Source organism: Portunus trituberculatus, chromosome 31, assembly GCF_017591435.1.
Source record: "Portunus trituberculatus isolate SZX2019 chromosome 31, ASM1759143v1, whole genome shotgun sequence".
Lineage (NCBI taxonomy): Eukaryota > Metazoa > Arthropoda > Malacostraca > Decapoda > Portunidae > Portunus > Portunus trituberculatus.
Genome location: NC_059285.1, coordinates 3,703,633 through 3,726,120, shown reverse-complemented (window position 1 = coordinate 3,726,120; position 22,488 = coordinate 3,703,633). Strand labels below are relative to the sequence as shown.

At 42.3% G+C, this 22,488-nt stretch overlaps 2 protein-coding genes across 2 annotated transcripts in view; both read left to right on the top strand.

Moving 5' to 3' along the window:
• The window catches only part of LOC123511606, a 30,595-nt gene extending 18,552 nt beyond the window's left edge, over window positions 1-12,043 (top strand). Inside the window, 15 exon segments of the mRNA XM_045267632.1 lie at window positions 2,740-2,852; window positions 3,119-3,338; window positions 3,599-3,708; window positions 4,442-4,556; window positions 4,904-4,987; window positions 4,990-5,120; window positions 5,723-5,970; window positions 6,256-6,422; window positions 6,708-6,816; window positions 7,012-7,163; window positions 7,503-7,621; window positions 8,227-8,334; window positions 9,829-9,966; window positions 10,130-10,291; window positions 11,232-12,043. Of these exon segments, the coding sequence (XP_045123567.1) occupies window positions 2,740-2,852; window positions 3,119-3,338; window positions 3,599-3,708; window positions 4,442-4,556; window positions 4,904-4,987; window positions 4,990-5,120; window positions 5,723-5,970; window positions 6,256-6,422; window positions 6,708-6,816; window positions 7,012-7,163; window positions 7,503-7,621; window positions 8,227-8,334; window positions 9,829-9,966; window positions 10,130-10,291; window positions 11,232-11,393 (2,138 nt within the window). The 3' untranslated portion in view covers window positions 11,394-12,043.
• Window positions 12,044-12,587: 544 nt separating this feature from the next.
• On the top strand, window positions 12,588-19,737 carry LOC123511388 (calcyclin-binding protein-like). The gene is made up of 7 exons (XM_045267223.1): window positions 12,588-12,850; window positions 13,702-13,803; window positions 14,206-14,311; window positions 14,801-14,897; window positions 15,501-15,610; window positions 17,358-17,536; window positions 18,268-19,737. The coding sequence occupies exons 1-7, from the start codon at window positions 12,830-12,832 to the stop codon at window positions 18,352-18,354; spliced, it is 702 nt and encodes a 233-aa protein (XP_045123158.1). The 5' UTR covers window positions 12,588-12,829; the 3' UTR covers window positions 18,355-19,737.
• The last annotated feature ends 2,751 nt before the right edge of the window (window positions 19,738-22,488 follow it).

Below are 22,488 nucleotides of genomic sequence, written 5' to 3'. Positions count from 1 at the left end.
TTGCCCTCAACTGATCATTAAAGATATCAGTAGGTAAACAGTCCAGGCGCTTAGTGGAACCATCGTTCAGATTTGTCTACAAGCATGAAATTTGGCACAGATGTAGATGATGTCATATTGAACCAATTTCTTGAGGGCGCCAAAGACGATAATCACTGGGGTCGCCATATTGGCAAAATCTAATATGGCCGCCACTCGATATTTCATTTTGCCATAACTTCACAACCGAAAGGCATAAAAGTCAAGTAAAAGCACTTTGTATGGGTTTTGACCTCAAGGAATCTAAATCTGAGCTCAGATTTCACATAGCGTATATACTTTTGCCAATCTAAAGTTTTTATTGTATATACATTTAGTGGTTCAGTTTGTTTCTTTACATGTTCACTAATGAAGAAATTTTATGAGTCTGTTCTTAGTGGACTGTCACTGTAGAAGGTATTTGTCTAAGTATCATCATTATTGATACACCCGGCTTCGCATTTGCACAGCCCGGTGCATCGGACTCCAGCTCTGCTACATTTACAGTTTCCTGTACAAGCCCGTTCGCAGCCACAGTGCAGCAGGATGGAACATGCTTTACTGGCATCTTCAAGTGTTGTCCAGTGTGGTAACCAGATACCAGTGTTTTCTTTTTGCCAACCCCATGCGGTGAAGTTAGGAATAGTCTGGTGAACTGAGGTTGCCTGTTTCCAGTAGAAGCTTGCTTGAAGCAGAGCCCGCTTGAGATGTTCAAACAAAGCTGCTTGTGTGGGTGGAATGTTTTCCAAGGTTTTTCTACCACTTGTGAATAGACGATGTCTAGCTTCGTTGACCCTGGTCAGTCCACATCCCTTGCTGTACATGATGACCACAAATCGTTCCAGATTCTGCATGTGTAGAGAATCGAGGCTGAGGAGGTTTGGATTATTGGTCAATGCCATCAGTGTTTCTGTGAGTCCTGGAGTGTTTTGCCAAGATGTCCAAGCAGTTTTTTTGCCACATCCAAGGAAGTGTGATGTCGTGTCACACCCTGTTATTGCATGGAAAAGGGGCAACGCGAGAGATCTGGAAGGTCCAAGGTGAGCACAGATGTCATGGATGGGGATGTCACGGACATTTTTGCCACTCCCAAAACAAACCCACAGCTCCAAGAAACCAAGGCTTGAGAAGAAGTGTATGGCAAGGACCACCACATCACTATCAACAGTACGAACAATAGCTATCTTGTGGCCCTGGGCTGCTGCATGTGCCAGATGAAGGAATATCCTCGTATCGGCCTCGGCATGATTACAGGGTTGGAGTGCTGACACGTCGGCTTGTCTGTTGGATAGAACATTTTCGCCTTTGGTACTGAGCAGGAGTTTCCCGCCCCAGTCATTCTTGACTATCTCCTCACTCAGGAAAATGAACAACTCCTTCTTGTTGTCGTTGTTCTTGAGGAATCCACTGTTCCAATCATGTTTTGGGATTCGTGTGCTGCCACTTCCAACCCTAGTTCGTGGACCTGTACCACGACGTTGATGTGTGAGTGACTTCAAACTCTCTTCTGGATAGGTGTCCCATATGGCATCAATGCGGGAAACTGCTGGATTTATCTGGGATTTCAGGAACGGGATCATATGTTGTGTAGCATACTCGGCAAATGTTTTTGCTGATGTAGGTCGCACCATGTGAATAACTGCTGCCATGTCCAACACAACAATCGTTGCACGCCTAGCTTGAGATGACCGACCAGTTGGAGCTTTGATGCATTCCAGAATATCAGACTTGCTGCCGGATCTAAGTGAGCCATAGTCAGCCAAACTTGGTGGTTCCCCTTTGATTTTCAAAGCGAAAAAACTCTTCCACATCAGCATCTGGTCGTGATTGAAGTGACAGGAAGAGTTGTGTGATAAGAGTCATGTTTTTCTTCTGTGTACCACTGGCTTTGTTGCCTTTCTTGGATAAGTGAGGTCGATTGGCAAAGGTCAGGATGTTGTTACGTCGGATAGTGTTGGACACTGGCACAGTTGCCTTGTCGAGTGTTTGTGCAACATATTGTTCATGAAGATCTTTGCCAACTTCATGGACTTGGCAGAGAGATGTGACGACTTCTTGATCCATGACTTCTTGGGTGTCAAGCGCAACAAGTTCCGAACCAGCAACAAAAGGATTTCCTAGCTGTTCGATATTTTCAACAAATGACAGGACATCTTTCCTGTATTTTACTTGCAAGCTGTGTGCTTCTTCATGATGAGCAGTGCTTGAGCTCGAGCTGTCCAAAACCGTCTCAAGCTATGCAAATTTTTGAGCTCGGATTTGGATTCCTTGAGGTCGAAAACCCCTATAAAGTGCTTTTACACGATGTTGTATGACCTTTAGTCGTGAAGTTATCGCAAAATGAAATACCAAGTGGCGGCCATATTGGATTTTGCCAATATGGCGGCCCCAGTGATCATCGGCTTTGGCGCCCTCAACAAATGAGTTCAGTACGGCCTAACCTACATCTGTGCCAAATTTCATGCTTGTAGATAAATTTGCACAATGTCTCCCTAATATTTCCCTAAGCGCCTGGACTATTTTGGGTACCCCCTATCTCAAAGCCGTTGCCCCGAGTGAGGAAGCCCAACCTACACTCGGACCGTGGACAGGATTCGAACCCGTGCGCTTGGAGACCACTCGGATCCCAAAGCACGCATGGTTCCACTGTACCACGGCGGCCCCCCAAAGTTCATGTTTGTGTTCATTCTTACCTACATTTACCTATCTTCTGCACTCCAGGTTCTGTGGACTTCCTCTCCCACGTGAAGGTGGAGGAAGCGCACGTGACCACCATCAACAACGTGGACGTCTCCGACATGCTGTCCAAAAGTGTGCAGTGGAACGAGGAGGAGGTGAGGGTGTTGTGCTACTGACTTTCTTTCCTGTCTGATTTTGCTGCTCCGTAAGAACGACAATTCCTACTACTACTACTACTACTACTACTACTACTTTACTTCTACTACTACTATTGGTTTGTCTCCTCCCCCATTACTTGGCCAATCTTGAGTGATCTCCTCCACTGAGCATTACTTGGCAAGGAATGAGATGTGGCTCTAGAGAGTGGCCCTGAGTTCTCCACCCTTACCTATTCCACTCTACGTCTTCCTCACCCCCACAGATTATCGAGTGTGACCTTCAGTTTCAACACCCCATCCATGTGACGCGGTTGGTGGTGAAGGGCTCTCTGGCGGATCCTGCAGGCAAGGGGCTGATACTGGGTGGCGTCAACGTGTCTCATGTGGCGGCCATGGCGGTGAGGGACCAGGGACAGGCCATCATTATCACCGGAAACAAGACCTTCGCCAATGGGTTCACCGCTCGGAATTTGATTGTGAATAGTATGTGTTAATGTTGCTGCTGTTGTTGTTGGTGGTGGTGGTGGCAGTGGTGGTGGTGGCCGAGGAAGTGCGTATTAGAAGTTGTAACCATTGGAGTGTATAGAATCAGTAAAGGCGACTGTGGTAGTGGGTGGTGGAATAAGGTAAACAGATAGAATAAAGAATTACAGAATATAATTTGATAAAAAAATAGGTTAGTAAAGTAGTAAATGAAAACTAGCGTGACAGATGCTTAGTTTCTCTTTGCTTCGTGTTCCCAGACTCAATAGATGGCGTGCCTGTCAAAGAACTGGTGACTCTGAGTGGCAACAGTCCCATGCTGCAGTCTGCCGTCTTCCGTGCGCCTATCACCGTGCGAGGGAACTTGAAGGTGGGTGGGGCTCATTGGGGAGGAGGAGGAAATGCTAGTGAGAAGTGGGGATTTCCTTCAGTGTTAGATGTCACTGAGTAAAAGTAACCAACACTATTCATGGTTGATCTGGAATAAGTTTTTTTCAGATCCGTGTATACTGTTCTCAGTCTTAACCTCTTCAGTACTGGAACGCATTTCTACCATGAGTTTTGGGTATGATATGATTTTATTGAAATTAGGAAGAGTCTATGGAGATCAGATGATTAATGGCTAGAGTCTTCACTATTTTAATCCCAACATAAGGATCTGAAGCTGTATAAAATCACCAAATAGTAACCAGAATGAATAGGAAAACGCGTGATGGTACTGAAGGGGTTAAAGTGACATTCCCTCCCTCCTTATTCGACTTCACCTTGTAAGGAGTCCTCTTTCCGATGTGACTAATGAGACCAGAAAACAAAAATGACGTAAGGTAAAGAAAATTGCATCGAATTATTGAACTTTATTTACATTTATAGTATCTACATCAAATTACAGATGATTGAAAGAAGAACTGTATTTATGATATGCTGACGTGAAGATTCTTCCCAGTCTCTATTTATCTAGTTGATCATGGTAACTATTTTTCATGTAAATTTTTGCGAAGATGAGTAAATGGATGTGCAAACAAGAAACGAAAGAAAAAAAATTTAGTTATCAAATATTAGTGTCCTTCACCTCTCCAGCACTGCCCCTCTCCTTCTCATGGCAGGTACACGGCCTTATTGACGGGATAGACCTTAAGGAAGTGTTCTCCAACCGCATAGACCTCCGCAAGCCGCAGGAAGTGTACGGCAGCTGCTCCTTCCACGCCATCAGGGTGGTTGGTGAGTGTGGCTCCTTGGTGGACCGCTGTTACTCCTCTCTTTTTAAACATCATGATTTCTTTCCAGAATGAAGTTTCATTTTAAAATGTTCTGACTTCTTATTTGTTCATCCGTACTACTACTACTACTACTACTACTTTTCTCTTTATTATTTGTCCACCTACATTACTACTTGTTCACCTGTATCACTACTTTCACCACCACCACCACCACCACTACTACCCTAAAAACCACCCATACTAAACCCATCATCTACATCCATTTTCCTCACCTTCTCCACCCCACTTGCTCACCACCAATCAGTCCTTCATCACTAGCCCCCTTACACCACTACTCCCCCTCTTCAGGAGACTTGAGGGTGGCTATGATTAACGACGTGCTGCTGTCTGACCTGATGGTGCGGGAGGGGAAGGAGGTGCAGGTGGTGAAGGGCCCAAGATCTTCTCCGGGGGCCTGGTGGTGAACGGAGCCATCAACACGACCAACCTGAATGGCGTGGATGTGGTAGAGATGAACCGCTCTATCCTGAGACTGGACCAACCCTCCACCATCAACACCACAGTGGTAAGACGCGTCGGGTACGGTATGGAGGGAGGTAGGATGGAGGGAGACAGGATGGAGAGGAGGAGAGGAGAGGAGAGGAGAGGAGAGGAGAGGAGGGAAAGGGATAAGGGAGAGGAGGAGACATGGGAAGGATAGGAAGGAAAGAAGAGAGAAGGAAGAGAAGGAAAGAAGGAAGGTGAAGGGAAAGGAAGAGGAGAGATAAAGGAGAATGGGAGTGGAAAGGGAAGAGTGAAAAGTGGAAAATTACTAAATGGAGAACGAGAAGACGAAGGTAGGATGGAAAGGAGAGGAAGAAAAGGGAAGAGAAGGAAGAGGAGAAAAGAAGGAAAGCGAAGGGGAAGGAATAGGGGAGAGAAAAGGAAAATGAGTGGGAAAAGGGAGAGTGAAAAAGTGGAGTAGGATCAAATGAGGCTCTGTATAAAGTGCTCTACGTGTTTGTGTCTGTCCTCTTCTACTCCACTCCTTTCACTCTTGCTTCCTCAGACACGTTGAAAGAAAACAATGTTACTTATAATTCAAACCTACATTCGTCTACCTAGAATTGTGATTATTTTCTTGAACACAGCTGCAGCAAGTGTTGTCATCCTGTTACTCGTCCGCAGAGGTTCGCTGGCCTGGTGGTGGCTGAGAGGGCGGTGGGCGGCTCAGTGCAGGGACACAACGCGGATAATCTCTCGAGGCAGCTGAAGGAATTGAACGCCACTACTTCCGCCCAGTATAGAAGCCTCCTGGAACTCCATAATCTCACTGATGAACGCGTGACAGCCAACCTCGCGGCGGCCCAGGGTGAGTGCCGCGGCTATGATCTCAAAAAAGTTCAGTGTTTCACAAGGAGACTTGGCATCGTCGAGTATTTGTTATTATGAGGCTTCTGGGAGTAGGAGTGTTCATTTAGGTGTTGTTTTCGTGTGTGTGTGTGTTCTGTCGTCACCTTCACCATAACTGTTTTCAAGGACAAAAGAAATAATTAGCCAGGTTCACATGAGTGTTTATCTTAAGAATAATGTAGAAATCTTTTTAATTTGTTACTACAGCCATGAAAAGGCACATAAAGTAAACATTACTTCAACTTTTAAACGAAGTGGAAGCGCAGCGTAGAACAGCTTCAGAATAGGATCTTAACACTCCTTCCTAGATATGTTCGTGGCGCTGCATCACCTGGGCTGGATCACCTTCCACCCCTGCCAGCCTCGTCCCTGCGCCACACCCTCTCCACCTTCCCCTCCCGGAACGAGGGCACGCTGTTGCTGGTGAAGGAGTGCGGCCACACCTGCAAATGCTCCTCACGCACCGCATTCTATAGGTGACCACTCGCTTACAAACCTTGTCAGAAATTGCTGCAAAGCCAAAACGCACACTTCAGTTGTCTTTTATTTTATTATATTCTACTTCATTTTACTTATTATTTTCGATCTTTTTCCCTCCTTGAATTTCTATAATATAATCACTCATTCCCAAACGTTTGATATTACAAAACTTGCAGCAAAGCCAAAATGTCCTTTCAATTACCTTCTGTATATATTTCATTCATTTCTTCAAGTCCCCAATAAATTTCCTCACCCCGCAAAGTTCCATTTCTCCATCTCTAGGTATGGGAGGACGGCCACCGCGCACCTGACCTGCATGCCGTCGCTTCTGGATCAGTTTTCTTCCTGCCGGCGCCTTCCCAGCACCTGTCTGTCATCCTGGAAGTCCCGTGAGTGATGCCCTGTGGCAGGCAGCCCTCTGAACCAGTATTATGAAATGCTTCGCTCTCACCACCACTATTAAAAAACCACAGAAGTATATAGAGAATGATTTATATCCTCAATCTCTTTCTCACAAGGACATACCACATTTTTCCTCCATTTTTGAGTTCAACTATGAACTTTTGATCCTTGTGTACTGACAGGTGCAAGGGCAACGGGACCCTCAAGCTGCAAGGAGCGGCGGGCGAGCTAACCTTCCCGCTGGAGAGGTTTTCGCTGGGCCTCGTGGCGGACGCTGGCATCTTTGTGGACAACAGCATAGCGTACGTGGTGACGGTAGGGAGACTGGAGGAAGGTGAGTGGAAAAGAGGGAGGAGAGGGAAAGGGGGGAAAAGGGAGGAAAAAGGAGATAAGATGGGAAAGGGAGGATTAAAAAAAAAAAAAACAGGAAGACCAAAGGAAGGAAAAGATAGGTAAAGAAGCAAGGGGGAAAGAAGGAAAATAATAAAAGGTGTGTGTGTGTGTGTGTGTGTGTGTGTACACCAGATGTTGCGAGAGTATGTGATGATGTGTTTGATATATAGAAACCTTGTGAATGTGACTTTTTCTTCTTGTTTGGACATATTATGCTTTGAGTTCTTCTTGGATCACTTCTCTCTGCCTTCCTTCACGCCCTCCAATGTTGCACCGCCAGCCATCAACGTAACCAGGACGGCCATGGTGGTGCTGCGCATCAGTTATGATCACAGCTACGTGGAGCGCATCTGGGGCCAGCACTCCCGCCGCAGTGCATCCAAACTTGATTTGACGCAGGTGAGGGAGTGATCCACCCCCACGACACGCGTAGACAGATTGACAGATAGACAGACGGACAGACAGACAGACAGACAGATAGATAGATGGACGACAGCACCTTGACAGACAGACAGATAGATAGATAGATGGACAGAAGCACCTTGACAGACAAACAGACAGACAGACGGATAACAAAACCTTCCCTCTTCTCCATCACACACAGCGATGCCTTAATTCTTCAGTTTCCTTTCCCTTTCCTTCCTTCATCCTTTTCTTATCTTTTTCCTCCCTTTTCCTTATTTCTTCTCCATTTGTCCTCTTTTCTTTTTTCTCTTCCATCTTTTTTCGATATTTCTTCTATTTTCAGTCTTTTCTCACCCTTCCTTCTTTTCTTCACCTTTCTTTTTCGTTTCCCTAGCTCTTTGTTTTTTTCTCCGAATTCTTTTTTTTCGCTCTTATTTTCTGGTTTCTCTCTCTATTCCCTTTTTTTCTCCGTATTCCATCATTTCCCCTTCACTTTTCCTCTCCCCTTCTGTTTCCTCCATTTCTGCGTCAGTTTCCTGCCGGTGCCTCTCATCCTTCCTGTGTAACGTGGTGTATCCTAACACAGTACGCCCCTGCAGATCGGGTCCAGGTGGTACATGGTGGTGGCCAATGAGATGGAGCTGGGCAAGATGAACAAGTACACAACTGTCTCTACTCTGTACGTGTGGACCGGCGTGGAGGAAAGTGTGAGTGTGTCTTTCCCTCTCCTTTAATCTGTATTGGCGAGTACTGGAATGCTTGTATGTTATTGTCCTGTTTTGTTGTCATTTCTTGGGTTAGTTTAGTTGGTTGTCTAATTTGTTGCTGTCGATGCTATTATTTCTTAAACTACTGGAGGAAACTATTAATCTTTTGTTGGGGTATTCAGTTAATTTGCTTCTTTCTCGTATATTTGGTCTTATCTCCTGGCTTTCCACTAGATGAAGTTTTCCTACCTGTAGTTTTAACAAAAGTAACACGTCTTTCTTTTCTCATGGCAACTGTCATTGGCTAGAGCTGGTTTTGAACGAGTATCTTTTGCAGGTTTTACTTTTGTTTCCAGGTAACTTAAAGGCTCGTTATGTAGGAAGAGATGGAGGAGGTGGAGAGTGTGAGAGGAGGAGAGAGGAGGAGTTGGAGGAGGAGGTGGAGAGTGTGAAGGGAGGGAAAGGAGAAGGAAGAGCAGATTGGTGGAAAATAAAACTACATTGGTGCTATACCGTTATGGCTTTTTTTTTTCTTTTGTTGATTGAGTTGGTATTGTTTTGGTATTTGTCTTGTTGATTATTAGCAAAGTGTAACCAGTTTTTGTGTATGATAGAATCCAATCTAGCTGTGTTTTCATTTCTCAAAAAAAAAAAAAAAAAAAGAGACTTGTCATTTTAAAAGATCTTATTTCCATTACCACGGCCAGTGTTGTTTTGGTATTTGATTTACGAAGAGTTCTCCAAGTAATACCGCCCATTAAAATCTAGTGTAACACACTGTATTTTCAAATTTAATGTGGGCTAGTTGCCGAATTTGAAAGAAAATAAAAATCGTGTATAGCGACTAGTGTATTTTTTCTTAGTTTTTTTTTTTTTTTTTTGTGAGTATGTAATAGAATTTAGTCTGGGTGTGTTTCCCTTCCCGATTCCATAATGTTTTTCGGTGCCCTTTTTTTATTACTTTACTATTACTGAACCCGAACATGTTCTTTTATATTTTTGGTGTTTAGGTATATGGCATGCCAAAAGTATAGTCCATTTTGGTGTGGGCGTCTTCTTTATTCTCGCGACTTGCAAAATATAATTACACGCCCATCCTTCCTTCCTCCCTTCTGAGTACATCAATTTTTAGCTCAACTCCCTTGTGTTTCCAGACGTAGAGAGTGAAGGAAAGCCAAAATTAACCACTGAAATAAACAAATAACCCCAAAATGCCTTCAATAAGGTTCAGAGAGAGAGAGAGAGAGAGAGAGAGAGAGAGAGGGGGGGAGGGGTGAACAAGGAGTGTTTGGTTTGAGTGTAGGTGATAAGGAGGGAAGTATGAGAAATGTAGAAACAAGGAGAGACTGGGTATGTGAAGACGAATATGAGGTGAGATCGAGAAATGTGTGCCTTAATTTATACGTTATGACTTTAGCCAATGATATTTACTTATAATCCTTTCTTGGCTGCTTCATCAAGCCGTGTGGTCACCCCTCCTGTTTCCCCTCACAGTTCTTAGTGCAGAGGAACTACATCGGCCATCGCATGACGTCTGCAATGTTCCTGAAGGTGACACAGCCAGTGGAGGAGCACTTCCTACTCCTCGCACAGATCCGGGCAGCCAGCCATCACTCTGACACGCGGGTCCTGGTGAGTGGCTATTGTATGTCAGCAATGTAGAGGTCTTTTGATATGTTACTAGAACCATAACAACTCCCATAAAAAGTCACCAACTAGGGCCTTATGAAAGTAGCAGAGATGAGGCGTGGAAGTGTTGTGAGCATACAGTCCATGCCTTCTATCACCTCCACAGGTATACAAACACGACGCCACCACAGGCACTTTTGAGGAGTTCCAGGTGGTACCGACAAGTGACGTGGGCTTCCCTGCTACGCTGTACGTGGGAACCAGCCTCTACCTGCTGCTGTTATCCGAGGAAGAAAGACTTGATGTGTACTGCTACATTCCCCTCGAGGTGTGTGGTGGAGGGATACATTGGAGAGGTGGTGTGAAGGAAAGGGCAGGGAGGAAAGAGGGAGGGAAGGAAAGGAACACTGAGAAAAGAAGGAAGGAAAGAAAAAACGATGTCTCTGTAAAGGAGAGAAACATAGGGGAAAGAGGGAGAGAAGAAAAGAAAGGTAGGTAGGTTTTGTGAAGGAGAGAAACAGTGGAGAGATGGAGGGAAGAAAATTGTGGGAAGGAAAGGATATTTGTCTGAAGGAGAGAAGCAGGAGGAAAGGAGGGACCAAAACAACAAAATAATGTCGTGTGAAGGAGAAGAACATAGTGGAGAAAGGGATGGGAGAAAAATTGTGTGAGGGGAGGGATATGGAAATAAAGTATCGATTTTCAGTATTTGCACATAGGTTTATCTATCTTTGTCTCTGTCCAGGGCTTCATGATGTCTATTTCCTTCTCTTATCTCGTCTTTTTCTGATCTATTTTCTGTATCTTTATCTACCTGTGTATCCATAATCGATATTTTCACATCTATTTGACTGTATCTGTACCCGGGACTTCCTGATATCAATTTTCTTATCTCTCCTTCTCTTGTCTACCTCTCTTTTATCTCCCTATATCTTAATGTACGTACATCTGTCTTTCTTATCCTCGCCTTCTCTTGTCTACCTTTTGTCTATCTTTCTTTGTCTCTCTATATCTTTATGTATATACATGTCATTCTTTCCTCTACTTGTCTTCTTTTGTCTACCTCTCTTTGTCTCTATGTACATCTGTCTTTCTTCTCTTCTCTTACCTACCTTTTGTCTATCTATACCTCTTTTGTCTCCCTATATCTACTTTTGTACATCTGTTTCTCTTATCCTCTCCTCTACTTGTCTACCTTTAGTGAATTTCTCTTTGTCTCCCTTTATCTACATCTGTATGTACATCTTTATCTCTGTGTCTATCATCAGGGCTTCCGGCTGCAGCAAAGCGTGGGCATCCCTGGCTCGATCTCCATGGCTGTGATTAGCTTCCAGGACGGCAGCCAACAGGTGTGGGTGTCGACAGAGGGCCCCGCCGGACTACAGGCTTTCAAGGTGTGGCACAAAGGCGTGGACCCAAGCAAGCTGTGAGTGCTGTCAGGCTGAAGGAGAGACTGCTGCAGATTATCCTTTAGTGACGGTGGTATAGGCGGGATCTGTGGGAGTCTGTGAGGGTTGTTTGGTGATGAGTTTAAGTGTTTGTTGGTCATTAATGGTGGTTAAGATGACGCCTGTTACAATTTGTAGCTATTTTATTATTTTTGTGAGAAAGTATGCGCTGTGTTATTTGAGGGCTGTCTGGTGGCTTGCTGCTCAAAGGTTTGTGTTTTGGTGGTTAAGATGACGCCGGTTATGATCTGTAGTTTTTTTATTATTGGTCTCTTGGTTATGCAAAGTCTACCCCAAGTGTCTGTTCATTCACTCTGACTTGACTGTTCAATGACGGGCGTACGTAGAAAAGGCTCACGAAAACGATTAATGTTCGAGAATACTAATTGATAAGTGTTTATAAGTATATTATTATTATTATTATTATTATCATTATCAATCTATTACGCAGTACGTGATGGGTGAATGAATACTAGGTAGTGAAGAAAGAACACATCCACGATTATATTCTATTTATTTATCATGTATTTTTGTTGTTGTTGAATGTTTTGGACTTGACGTTTTCCTGTCATTAATGACCAAAATAATCTATTTTAAGATTGTTAATATTCAATATACTATTAGATCTCACACTGAGTAGTATTTTTTACCTCTCTTCCTGGACATCTCCCATATCCTCCTCTCCTTTCGTGTGTGTGTGTGTGTGTGTGTGCGTGGTCGACTGCTGGTCAGTGGTCACCTAGCCAACCTTTCCTGTGTTTCCTCGACTGATAAAGCTGTCTTCTATCTCACTCTTCCTCTTCTTACTTGCACACTCCACACACTGACTACTCGTGTGACTATTATATTGCCTTGTGTTGTGACTGACTACCTTACTACACTACACAACAGAAGATTAAAGCATACAGAATAAAGGCTCTGCCCATTTGAACAAGCTGCGATACGTTCGACCGCCACCCTCTCTCCGAGTGATGAAACCCACGTCATGTCTTCTGGAGGATTCGACTTCCAGATCCTTCCTTCCCACCACTATTATCATAATGAGAAAGAAAAATAAAGTATATATTGACAAAGGGATATAAATAGCAAATTGTAAAGAAGTAGAACATGGAAATAAAGATAAAGACAATAAATTACAATAAAGGAAGCGCCGTTGGACAAGGAGAACGCTGTGTCCCTCATCAGCGCCTCCTTTTGTGCGGTGCCTGGAGTAAACAAACCCGCTCCACTACCTCCCCGCCACCACCAACACACACCAGCCTCGCTCGCGCCCTTCCATCACACCCACACCCGCGCCTGTTCCTCGTAGAAGCTAAGTAAAGGCGCCACTTTGACCCGCGGTGCTGAGTGACAGGTGCGAGGCAAGACCAGGAGTGAGGTGACCACGTGCACTGCGGACTATACTTACCCAGCCAGCCATGTCTAACAAGCTGGAGGAGGTGAGGAATTTGGGCTCAGGAGACACATCAAGGATAGTATTGCAGTAACTGTGGTGGTTTTCCAGAGTGATTGATTAGGTTTATGTTAAGATTGAATTAGTAGGTTTAAAGTGAGAAAAGGGATGCAGTCTCGGGGTTGAGGGAAGCAGTCCCCCTTATATTAGTGAATGTGAGGGAAGGGGAGAAAGGGGACAAGGAGGAGAGGTTATATTTACCTATTTTTAAATCTTTTAATCCATCTCTCTCTCTCTCTCTCTCTCTCTCTCTCTCTCTCTCTCTCTCTCTCTCTCTCTCTCTCTCCTGTTATATATTTGTAAGCTTTTTGTACTAAAGACACAACCCATTTCTTCATTATTAAGTTACTTGTAAAGATTTGTCTTGTCTGCTGGTTGTGTTAAGTAAATCTTACATTTCAGAAGCCAAAAGTTAACGGTGGCCCTTTCCATCGTATTTTGGATTCCTCTATTTTCAGAATAAGAAATCTGTTCACTGTATTTAAGTTAATCCCAAAACTTTTGCCAAAAAATTTTATTTCAAGAACATGACCTATATTTGAGGAAAGAGTGTGATTAAAGATTACAGAATTTAAAAGAAACTCCATTGCTTCATTTTGGCAGAGCCACTTGTAGCATAATGCTTTCTCCAAGAGTGTAGCAGCTGGTAGTCAGTAGCACAATACTGTACATACATTTGCTTCACAACACTGTCGGTGATCTCCATAGTCACATAAATACCAACACAATTCTGGCATTCAAAGTTTGCTTATTTTTTATTCTTTTGTAGCCTTGGTCATTGTCCCTCATACATAAGACAAAAAGAATTTGAATGATGTAATTATCTCCCACCCACAGGCACAGAAGGATGTGGAGGAGGTGCGCACTCTGATGACGTCAGCCTCCCGCAAGCGTGTGCAGGACATGCTGGCAAATGAACTGCGTCGGATGGAGATTGAGGTGAGTGGTTTCCTTGAATCAGAATGTCTTGGTGCTGCTCGTCTGAAGGGAGGAGGAGCATGTCTACATCTGTCTGAATTCTTTATATTCATTAATTATTTACTTGTTCATGTTATTTTGCCTTGGTGTGGCCACCCTCTTGTTTGGGAGAAAGCTTTGGTATATATATGGACAGATGTATATGGAACTATGTTATTATAATGTATTAATCTTATGTAGATCTAACTGAAATATTGTTATTTATGAGAGGAAGTTGAAGTTAACTATATATTCCTTTATATTGTGTGTAGTATTAAGGGAAGGTTCAAAGTATCATGGATAAATCATTCATAATTCATAATTATCCCATGTGTATTTGTCTGCTGAGTAGAAGATTGTACTGTGATGGTGGTATGTTGACAGGTGACCCAGCTCCAGGAGGCAGCTGTGAATGCAGCCACTCTACAGCAGCAGCAGAACCCAAAGACATCCACCCCTACTACCTACGATGTCAACATCAGGAACTACTGTAAGATATATTTCATCATTGTCATTATTATCCAAGAGTGATCTGATTGTTGCAGCAAGGCCATTTTGTGAAATGTTTTTGGGGAAAGGGAAAGAGGTTTTTTTGCCATCATAGGAAAACATGATAGTATCGACAGGAAAGGACTGAGGGATGTTTGTGAAAGTATATAGATTAAGAGGCAGGCTGTTGGAATGAGTGAGGAGTTTCTGTGTAAGTAGCAGGGCATGCATGAAAGTTGGTAGTGGTGTGGTTGAGTTCTTAGTTTTGTGTAATGTCACTGAGGTTGTTCAGCTTGTATATGTAGGAGAGGAAGTAAATATGAAGGTGGTAGGCAGAGACCTGAATTTGATCAGTGGGGAAGAAGGGGTATGGTATCTGAATCAGGAAGTTAGAGGAAAGAATATTAATCATCCATGTTATTGTTACCAAGCATTATTCCCTTAACTCTTCAACACTACAATGTCTTATGTCCTTCCTTCATTCCTGCAGCTTGGGACCAGTCAGACAAATTCACCAAGCTGTACCTGATGCTGAAAAATATACAAAGCCTGCCCAAGGAGTCGATCACCTCATCCTTCACTGAGAAGTAAGTGTGTATAGCTATATGAGGAGAGAAGAGATGAGGGGCCTCTGTTTGTGCTGTAAGAGTTGGGATACTTTGAAGATGTGACAAAGATACCAATGAAAGATATAAATGGCATGTATAGTAGTTCCTTAGTTCCTCTTAACTTATTGGTGTTCCTGCTCTATTACCATCGACATTTAGTTGCATGTTAGATGATTGGGGTATTTAATTGCAAGTACGTGGAGTCTTAATCATCAATATTTGAAAAATTATGCAATGTCTTCATCTTTTCATTTACTTTTTTTGTTTCATTGTAACTTTTTTTATTTTATTTTTTTCATTCTCTTTAAATTATATATTCTGTCTCATTGAATTTGATAAACTATTTCAAGGTATTGTGAAAAAAGCAATTTAGAGAGGTAATTTTATGGAAAGTGGCATGCCTTGGGGATACTGTGCCTCTCCCTTGTGCATTCTGCCATCCTGTCCTGCTTGTTGTTCAGCTGTTATGTGTGAACACACCATGAACCCCATATGAAATATTATTCAGAATTTCTGAGGTAATGCACCAAACTTCCTTTCCCTTGTCACTTCTTGTTCATTGGTGTCTCTGCTTCACCACAGGACTGTACAAGTCAAGGTGGAGGGTCTGGATGGAAAGAACCACCACCTGCGCATCACCAACCTGGCTGGCACCATCAAGCCTGACGCCAGCTACCACAAGGTGAAGACAGGTGAGTAACACTAACAGGTATCACTGACACCTGCCTTCCTGTGCTGGGAACGCTTATATCTTGGACACACACACACACACACACACACACACACACACACACACACACACACACACACACACACACACACACACAGACACACGTCCAGTAGCTCAGTGGTTAGAGCGCTGGCTTCACAAGCCAGATGACTGGGGTTCGATTCCCCGGCCGGGTGGAGATATTTGGGTGTGTCTCCTTTCACATGTAGCCCCTGTTCACCTAGCATTGAGTAGGTACAGGATGTAAATCGAGGAGTTGTGACCTTGTTGTCCCGGTGTGTGGTGTGTGCCTGGTCTCAGGCCTATCCGAAGATCGGAAATAATGAGCTCTGAGCTCATTCCGTAGGGTAACGTCTGGCTGTCTCGTCAGAGACTGCAGCAGATCAAACAGTGAAACACACACACACACACACACACACACACACACACACACACACACACACACACACACACACACACACACACGGTAGGTAGCTCAGTGGTTAGGCGCTGGCTTCACAAGCCAGATGACCGGGTTCGATTCCCCGGCCGGGTGGAGATATTTGGGTGTGTCTCCTTTCACGTGTAGCCCCTGTTCACCTAGCAGTGAGTAGGTACGGGATGTAAATCGAGGAGTTGTGACCTTGTTGTCCCGGTGTGTGGTGTGTGCCTGGTCTCAGGCCTATCCCAAGATCGGAAATAATGAGCTCTGAGCTCGTTCTGTGGGTAACGTCTGGCTGTCTCGTCAGAGACTGCAGCAGATCAAACAGTGAACACACACACACACACACACACACACACACACACACACACACACACACTCTCTCTCTCTCTCTCTCTCTCTCTCTCTCTCTCTCTCTCTCTCTCTCTCTCTCTCTCTCTCTCTCTCTCTCTCTCTCTCTCTCTCTCTCTCTCTCTCTCTCTCATCATCATGAAGGGCCAGATGATGAGAGAGAGGTTAGAGCAAGACTACCAGTTGGTGTTTGAGACATACAGCAACAGTTATATTTATGCAGTTATGTAAAAAGTATTTATTGTATGTTTCTGAAGGATCAGTTGTGTGATATAATTTTCGTGTTGATTGTCATAGAAAATTAGCTGAGATAAGGCTGATTGATGATGTGTATGATAATGTCTGTCTACTGTCTATATGCCAGGTCAGCAATCACACATGCTCTGCCCACACACGTCATTCACTCTCGTAGACTTGTCAGCTCTTTATGGAAAGTGCCCACCTTACTATACCCAAAAATATTTTAAATTTAGTTGGTGGTAAGACTGCACCAATCTGCTGCCCTGTTGCAAGGAGGGAGAAAGCAAGGGGCAATACTCTTAGATCAGGTTATGTAATGACTGTGATATAGGATCATTGTGAGGAAAGATGGAGAGTAAGAGAGTCTGGGATGTTGCAGTGAGGCAGAGGGGACATAATATGGACATAAAGGAACTGATCTTGTGGAATTGGTGATTAAGAACATTTGCATATAAGATGGACATAAAGGAACTGATCTTGTGGAATTGGTGATTAAGAACACTTGCATATGATTCTAGTAACTTTCTCCAGTTTCTCTAACTACTGTATCAAGTTTTTCAAGTACTGCATGGTGATGTCACAAGGTGTTCTTCCATTGGTGTTGTTTTAGATATAAGTACGATATTGTATGCCATTCTTATTGTTGTTGATAGTTTTGCACTGCAGTGGTCACATTGTAACATTCACCTCCATCCAGACATGGTGGTAGTGCTGATGGCAAAGGCAGAGAACGGCACCAAGTGGTCTGGGGTGACGGCTGAGGACGCGAAGGCCAACGAGGCACGCAAACCCAAGACTGACTCCTCTGACCCCAATGCCGGCATCATGGACCTCATGAAGCAGATGTATGATGACGGCGACGACAAGATGAAGCAGGTGGGTGATCAATTTGTTATAATATCCTCTTCATTTTTTTATAGACTTTCATCCCTTTTATTCATTTCTTGATTGTCTTTCATCCTTTTTTTTTTTTTTTTTTTTTTCCTTAATGTTTTTTATAGTCTTTTATCATCCCTTTTTTTGTTAAACTCTTAATTTCCCTGCCTGCTTCTGTATTTCTCCCTTCATACATCTTGAATTTTTTTTTTTTTTTTTTTTTATGGACATTTAGAGACACTTATTTTCCAACTTTAGATAATCCATTTGCCTATTCTTTTTAAGGACTGGTGCCTTAATGAAAATTTTTTTCTCTTAATTGATGATTTAATTTTATATGTTTATTTATTTATTTATTTATTTTTATTTATTTTTGTTTTTTTGTTTTGGCCAGAGCCTCTCTTACATAAAAGAAAATATATTGTAGTAGTGTTTGATTGCCCTTTGATGATTAAATGATAGTTCATTTCATTGTCATTGTGTGTAGGTAGCCAAACTCTTCAAACTTGGCCTCCCTTTCAGGCTATACACATTCCAATAGGTTTTGTGTTAATTGAAAGCAGATCACAAACAATTGTGAGGCGGAAATGAATAGCTGATATCTTCTTGAGTATTATCCAGGGCTTCCAGATCACAATGTTCTCTAGTGTGCATTTTGTTACATTCGCACACATATTACTGTAACTCCTTGATATTTAATTTCTACTGATCTCTCCCTCTCTCTGGTGCAGATGCTTAACAAGACGTGGTATGAGAGCCAGCAGAAGACCTTGCGTGGAGAATCAGGAATGCCAGGGATGCCAGACCTGGATCTCTAGCCTGGCACAAGTCTCACTGGTGAATGAGTAGAGGCAGTGGTGTAGAAAAGCCATGACGTCAGATTAGTGACAGTTTTAGATTTGTCATTTCTTGATTTAATGTTTCTTGTTGGAATTCATGTTGTCCACCATTGGGATTTGCTAATTTTTTTGTGATAGACAAAATTTTCATGTGACCTTTTTAGCTTTCTGCAACTCATGCATGTATTTGACAGATTTATTGTGGTGTGAAAAATTGCAATTTTGTAGTTTGACATGGTGACCAAAATTTTTTTTCACAGCACATCAAGTTTCTGCAATGTTAGGCATGAAGAATCTGTGATTAAAACCGTGTTTTATCAGCATCTGATATCGGAAAGTACTTTTGTTGTACTTTATATTTATGCAGAAATATTTATTGTCTCTTGGCTGAGGGATATATTATGATATAAGTTGTCATTTTTCTGACCAGCATGGTTGCAATGTAAAAGAAATTTGTGTTATCAGATCCTTTTTGCAATACTTAAAAATACACTGAGAACATCCAACACTGATAATTGACCTTGACAGCTTAGTGGTGTTGGTGCACTCCCTGTGCCATTGGTACTTATTGTAATAACTTACCAGTGTGTGTGTTCCTGACGAAAGTACCAGTTACCATCTTGTAGGAGAGAAAAAGCTGGCGGGAAGGTGTCTAAAAATTAATTGTACACAAGGAGTAATGATTGTATTAATAGACTCATTGCCACAAAACATGTATTCACAGAAGCACATGAAGTCTATTACAGATAGAAAGTATGTGTGTGTGTGTGTGTGTGTGTTTCACTGTTTCACTGTTTGATCTGCTGCAGTCTCAGATTAGACAGCCAGACGTTACCCTACGGAACGAGCTCAGAGCTCATTATTTCCGATCTTCGGATAGGCCTGAGACCAGGCACACACCACACACTGGGACAACAAGGTCACAACTCCTTGATTTACATCTCGTGTGTGTGTGTGTTTGTACTCATTTTGGCACCCACACAAAAAGGACTCTTTCTACAAGTGGTGCTGTTGTTGGTGTGTATTTGCTGTCACCAGGGCATTGCTGTTCAGATTGTTGATTACCATTGTCATGATTTAATTATTTGTACTAGATAGAGAATTTATTCAATTTGTTAGATGCAATCCTTGACTTTGATAGTGTTGTGGCCACCAGAGCAATGTGTAACCTTTTAATCTTGAAATAGTGCATGCATTTTTAAAATTCTTAGTAAATTGAGGAAATATAACAGGCTAGAACTTTTAATTTAATTAATAAATATATAGATATTCATTTGCATTGTCACTTTGTAGAAATTTGGCACTGTGACCTTGTATATGCAGTGACACAAAGAGCACTGATAAAATTACTGTAGCAACATAGAAAATTGTATTATTAATAACATTGATTCATCTCTCCCCCAACCTTTCATCCTCTGCATACGTGGCAGCCACGCCCTCCCTCCTACACACTAATCAACTATTGGCACGAAGCACCTGCTCCCTGCCCTACTCCCCATGCACACTGCCTCTCTACTTGCACACGCACTTGGAAGCTCAAAACACACCTGCCTTTAACCTTTCAAGTGTATGTAGGTAGCCAAATAAAGATCAAATAGAAAGCAGTGTTCGTAGTGCCAGACTGTGCACTGTGTTTCTCCTATGTTTGTATTGTAAGGTTTGTTGGAGGATCTTCAGTAATGGTTCTCAGAAAATGAAAGGTGATATTTCTATATAGCAGTGAAATGCTAAGCAGTACTTATAATGATTCACTATAGCAGTAAAATTATTGTTGCGTTATATGATAAGCTTCCCGTAGCTCCCTGTAGAATGAATAAAGCTAGGTTAGATAACTTGGAATAAGCTCAAATGCTCATGTTTGCTGAAACATACAATATCTCTAGTACCTTCTGCAGTGCTTGTTATTCTAATTGACTTATTTAATTTTTCACATTTGAATTATTTTTCATTATATTCTACAGGTTGTAATAATTTAGATCAAGTACTACTTAATTAAAGGTAATGACCTCTCCCAGCTCATTGCAAAAGATAGAGAGTGTGGGGAACCTTAATATATATTTTTTTTCAGGAAAGCCATTGCATATTATAAAACCTTGCACTGGAAATCTGGAACATCATTGAATTTCTTTTTTTTTTTTAAGTGGACTTCAATCATCTTTGTAGTTAAGAAAAAAGAAATTTAAAGCATATTTCCTCCCCTCATTCAGCCCTAGATAGCAAGACACTAATAATATAATTGATCACCAGGTTATCTTTACATTCATTAGAATCATATCCTTTCTTCACAAACTGAAAATCTTACATGCTTTTTAGCAATTCCCCTCCTTACTGTCAATCTGTTATTCAATACCATGGTACATTATAAGATTATAATAATTTCATTCCAAGATTTGTGATGAACAACAAGCTAAAATTATTACTTCAATGTATAATGAGCAGTGCTATTTTCTTTTCTTTTTTTATAGTTTCATCAGTATTAAGTTAAATATTTTTAGGGATACAAGCTTCTCTGTAATCTACATTCGTAGTATCTTGCCCAACGCGTGCAGACAGGATGCCAGTATATCTATAGACAATGTTTGCCCACGTTGAGTCTGCGATAGCCATTATGTACAGAAGCTGTCGCGAAGTGCAGTAGCTACCTCAACTTTCGACATGGTGTGACTCATAAGGTTGTCAGCCATGCAGGTTTTTCCGTCGTAGGCTTAATTTTTCGATACCTATTATGATGGCGCTCTGTGACTCATTCAGGCAGTCCTTCAGTCTCTCAATCTCTTGGGCGTGTCTTTTGACAGCACCCAATGACCCTAATCCTGTGACTCATTCAGGCAATGGGCGGGTCAGCAGTAAGTTGTAGTTAAATAAAAGCTGTGTAAGTACGTAGAACTAAACTTTTCAATGCTATAAAAATGTCTTACTATGAAATATTAACTTAACATTCGTAGCCAGAAGCGCACTAGGGATAGTCTCATGTCCAGCGCGGAGAGGGTGTGACGTAACACTCACGCGAAGAATGTTGCCATTGAATACTTCATAAAGCTGATATTGGCAGACAAGAGACAAACGAGAGAAAAGTCATTATAAGGTGTCATATATAGATAATTACGCTTAGCACCTCTGTAAAGCAAGGAAAAGGAGAATATGGAAGTGACAAGAAGACAAAACATGGTTGAGGATGACAGGTGACAGGAGGGCGAGGAAAGGAATGCAGACTTCAAGGGAGGAATGTTTACGTAGCTGGGAGAAAGTAAGGGTGCAAAATAAGGGAAAGCATCATGAGAACCTATACTAAGACACATAATATCAACATAAAATTAGTATTCAGAGACAAAATTAGTGAAGATGAAGGCAACAAGTAAGAATAGACGAAGAAATGCGCAGATTGCAGAAAGAATGACTCACCACACCCATACAGTACACTACATAGAGAAAATACGACTAGCATACAATGATATGAAGCAAATAAAATTATGCAGAACTGGCGTTTAAATTAAGCCAAAATAAGAGAAAACAGCTGGAGGCTGACAGGCAGTTTACAGAAAAGGAACGAGACATCGAAGAAAGTATTAGCACAAAACATACTTGTGTGAATACAACACTACAATAACAATAGATACAATACTGATGAGGACGCAGTGTTTAGAGTCAACATAAAGGGAAAAGAAGACGGTAGATAGGTATTGAAACGGGACACTCGGAAAATAATGTAGACCTAAGTAGAGATACACAGACATTACATAAAAAATAATGATATTAGAGTTTTAAGACCCAGCATACTGGTAAATAATAAAAAAAGAAAAGAAAAACACAAGCAAACACACACAAGTAGAGAACGGGAGTAGGAAAATACGGGAATGAGACAATTGGGAAGTAATAACACATACATCACATAGAAATAGAGGAGAAAGTGAGACAAAAAAGCTAGAAAAGTGAGGTGTGAGTGTGCGAAGGCAAATATAATGGGAAAAACAAGGCCCGCAGGCAGGGAATGAGACACGGGGAAGACATTATCTGCGTCTGTTTTGGTTGTGTTGGAGGACGCGGCCTGACTCTTCCCCCTCGTGGCCTCCTGCACCTCCACGGCCTCTAGGTGAGTATCTACCCCACTCACTA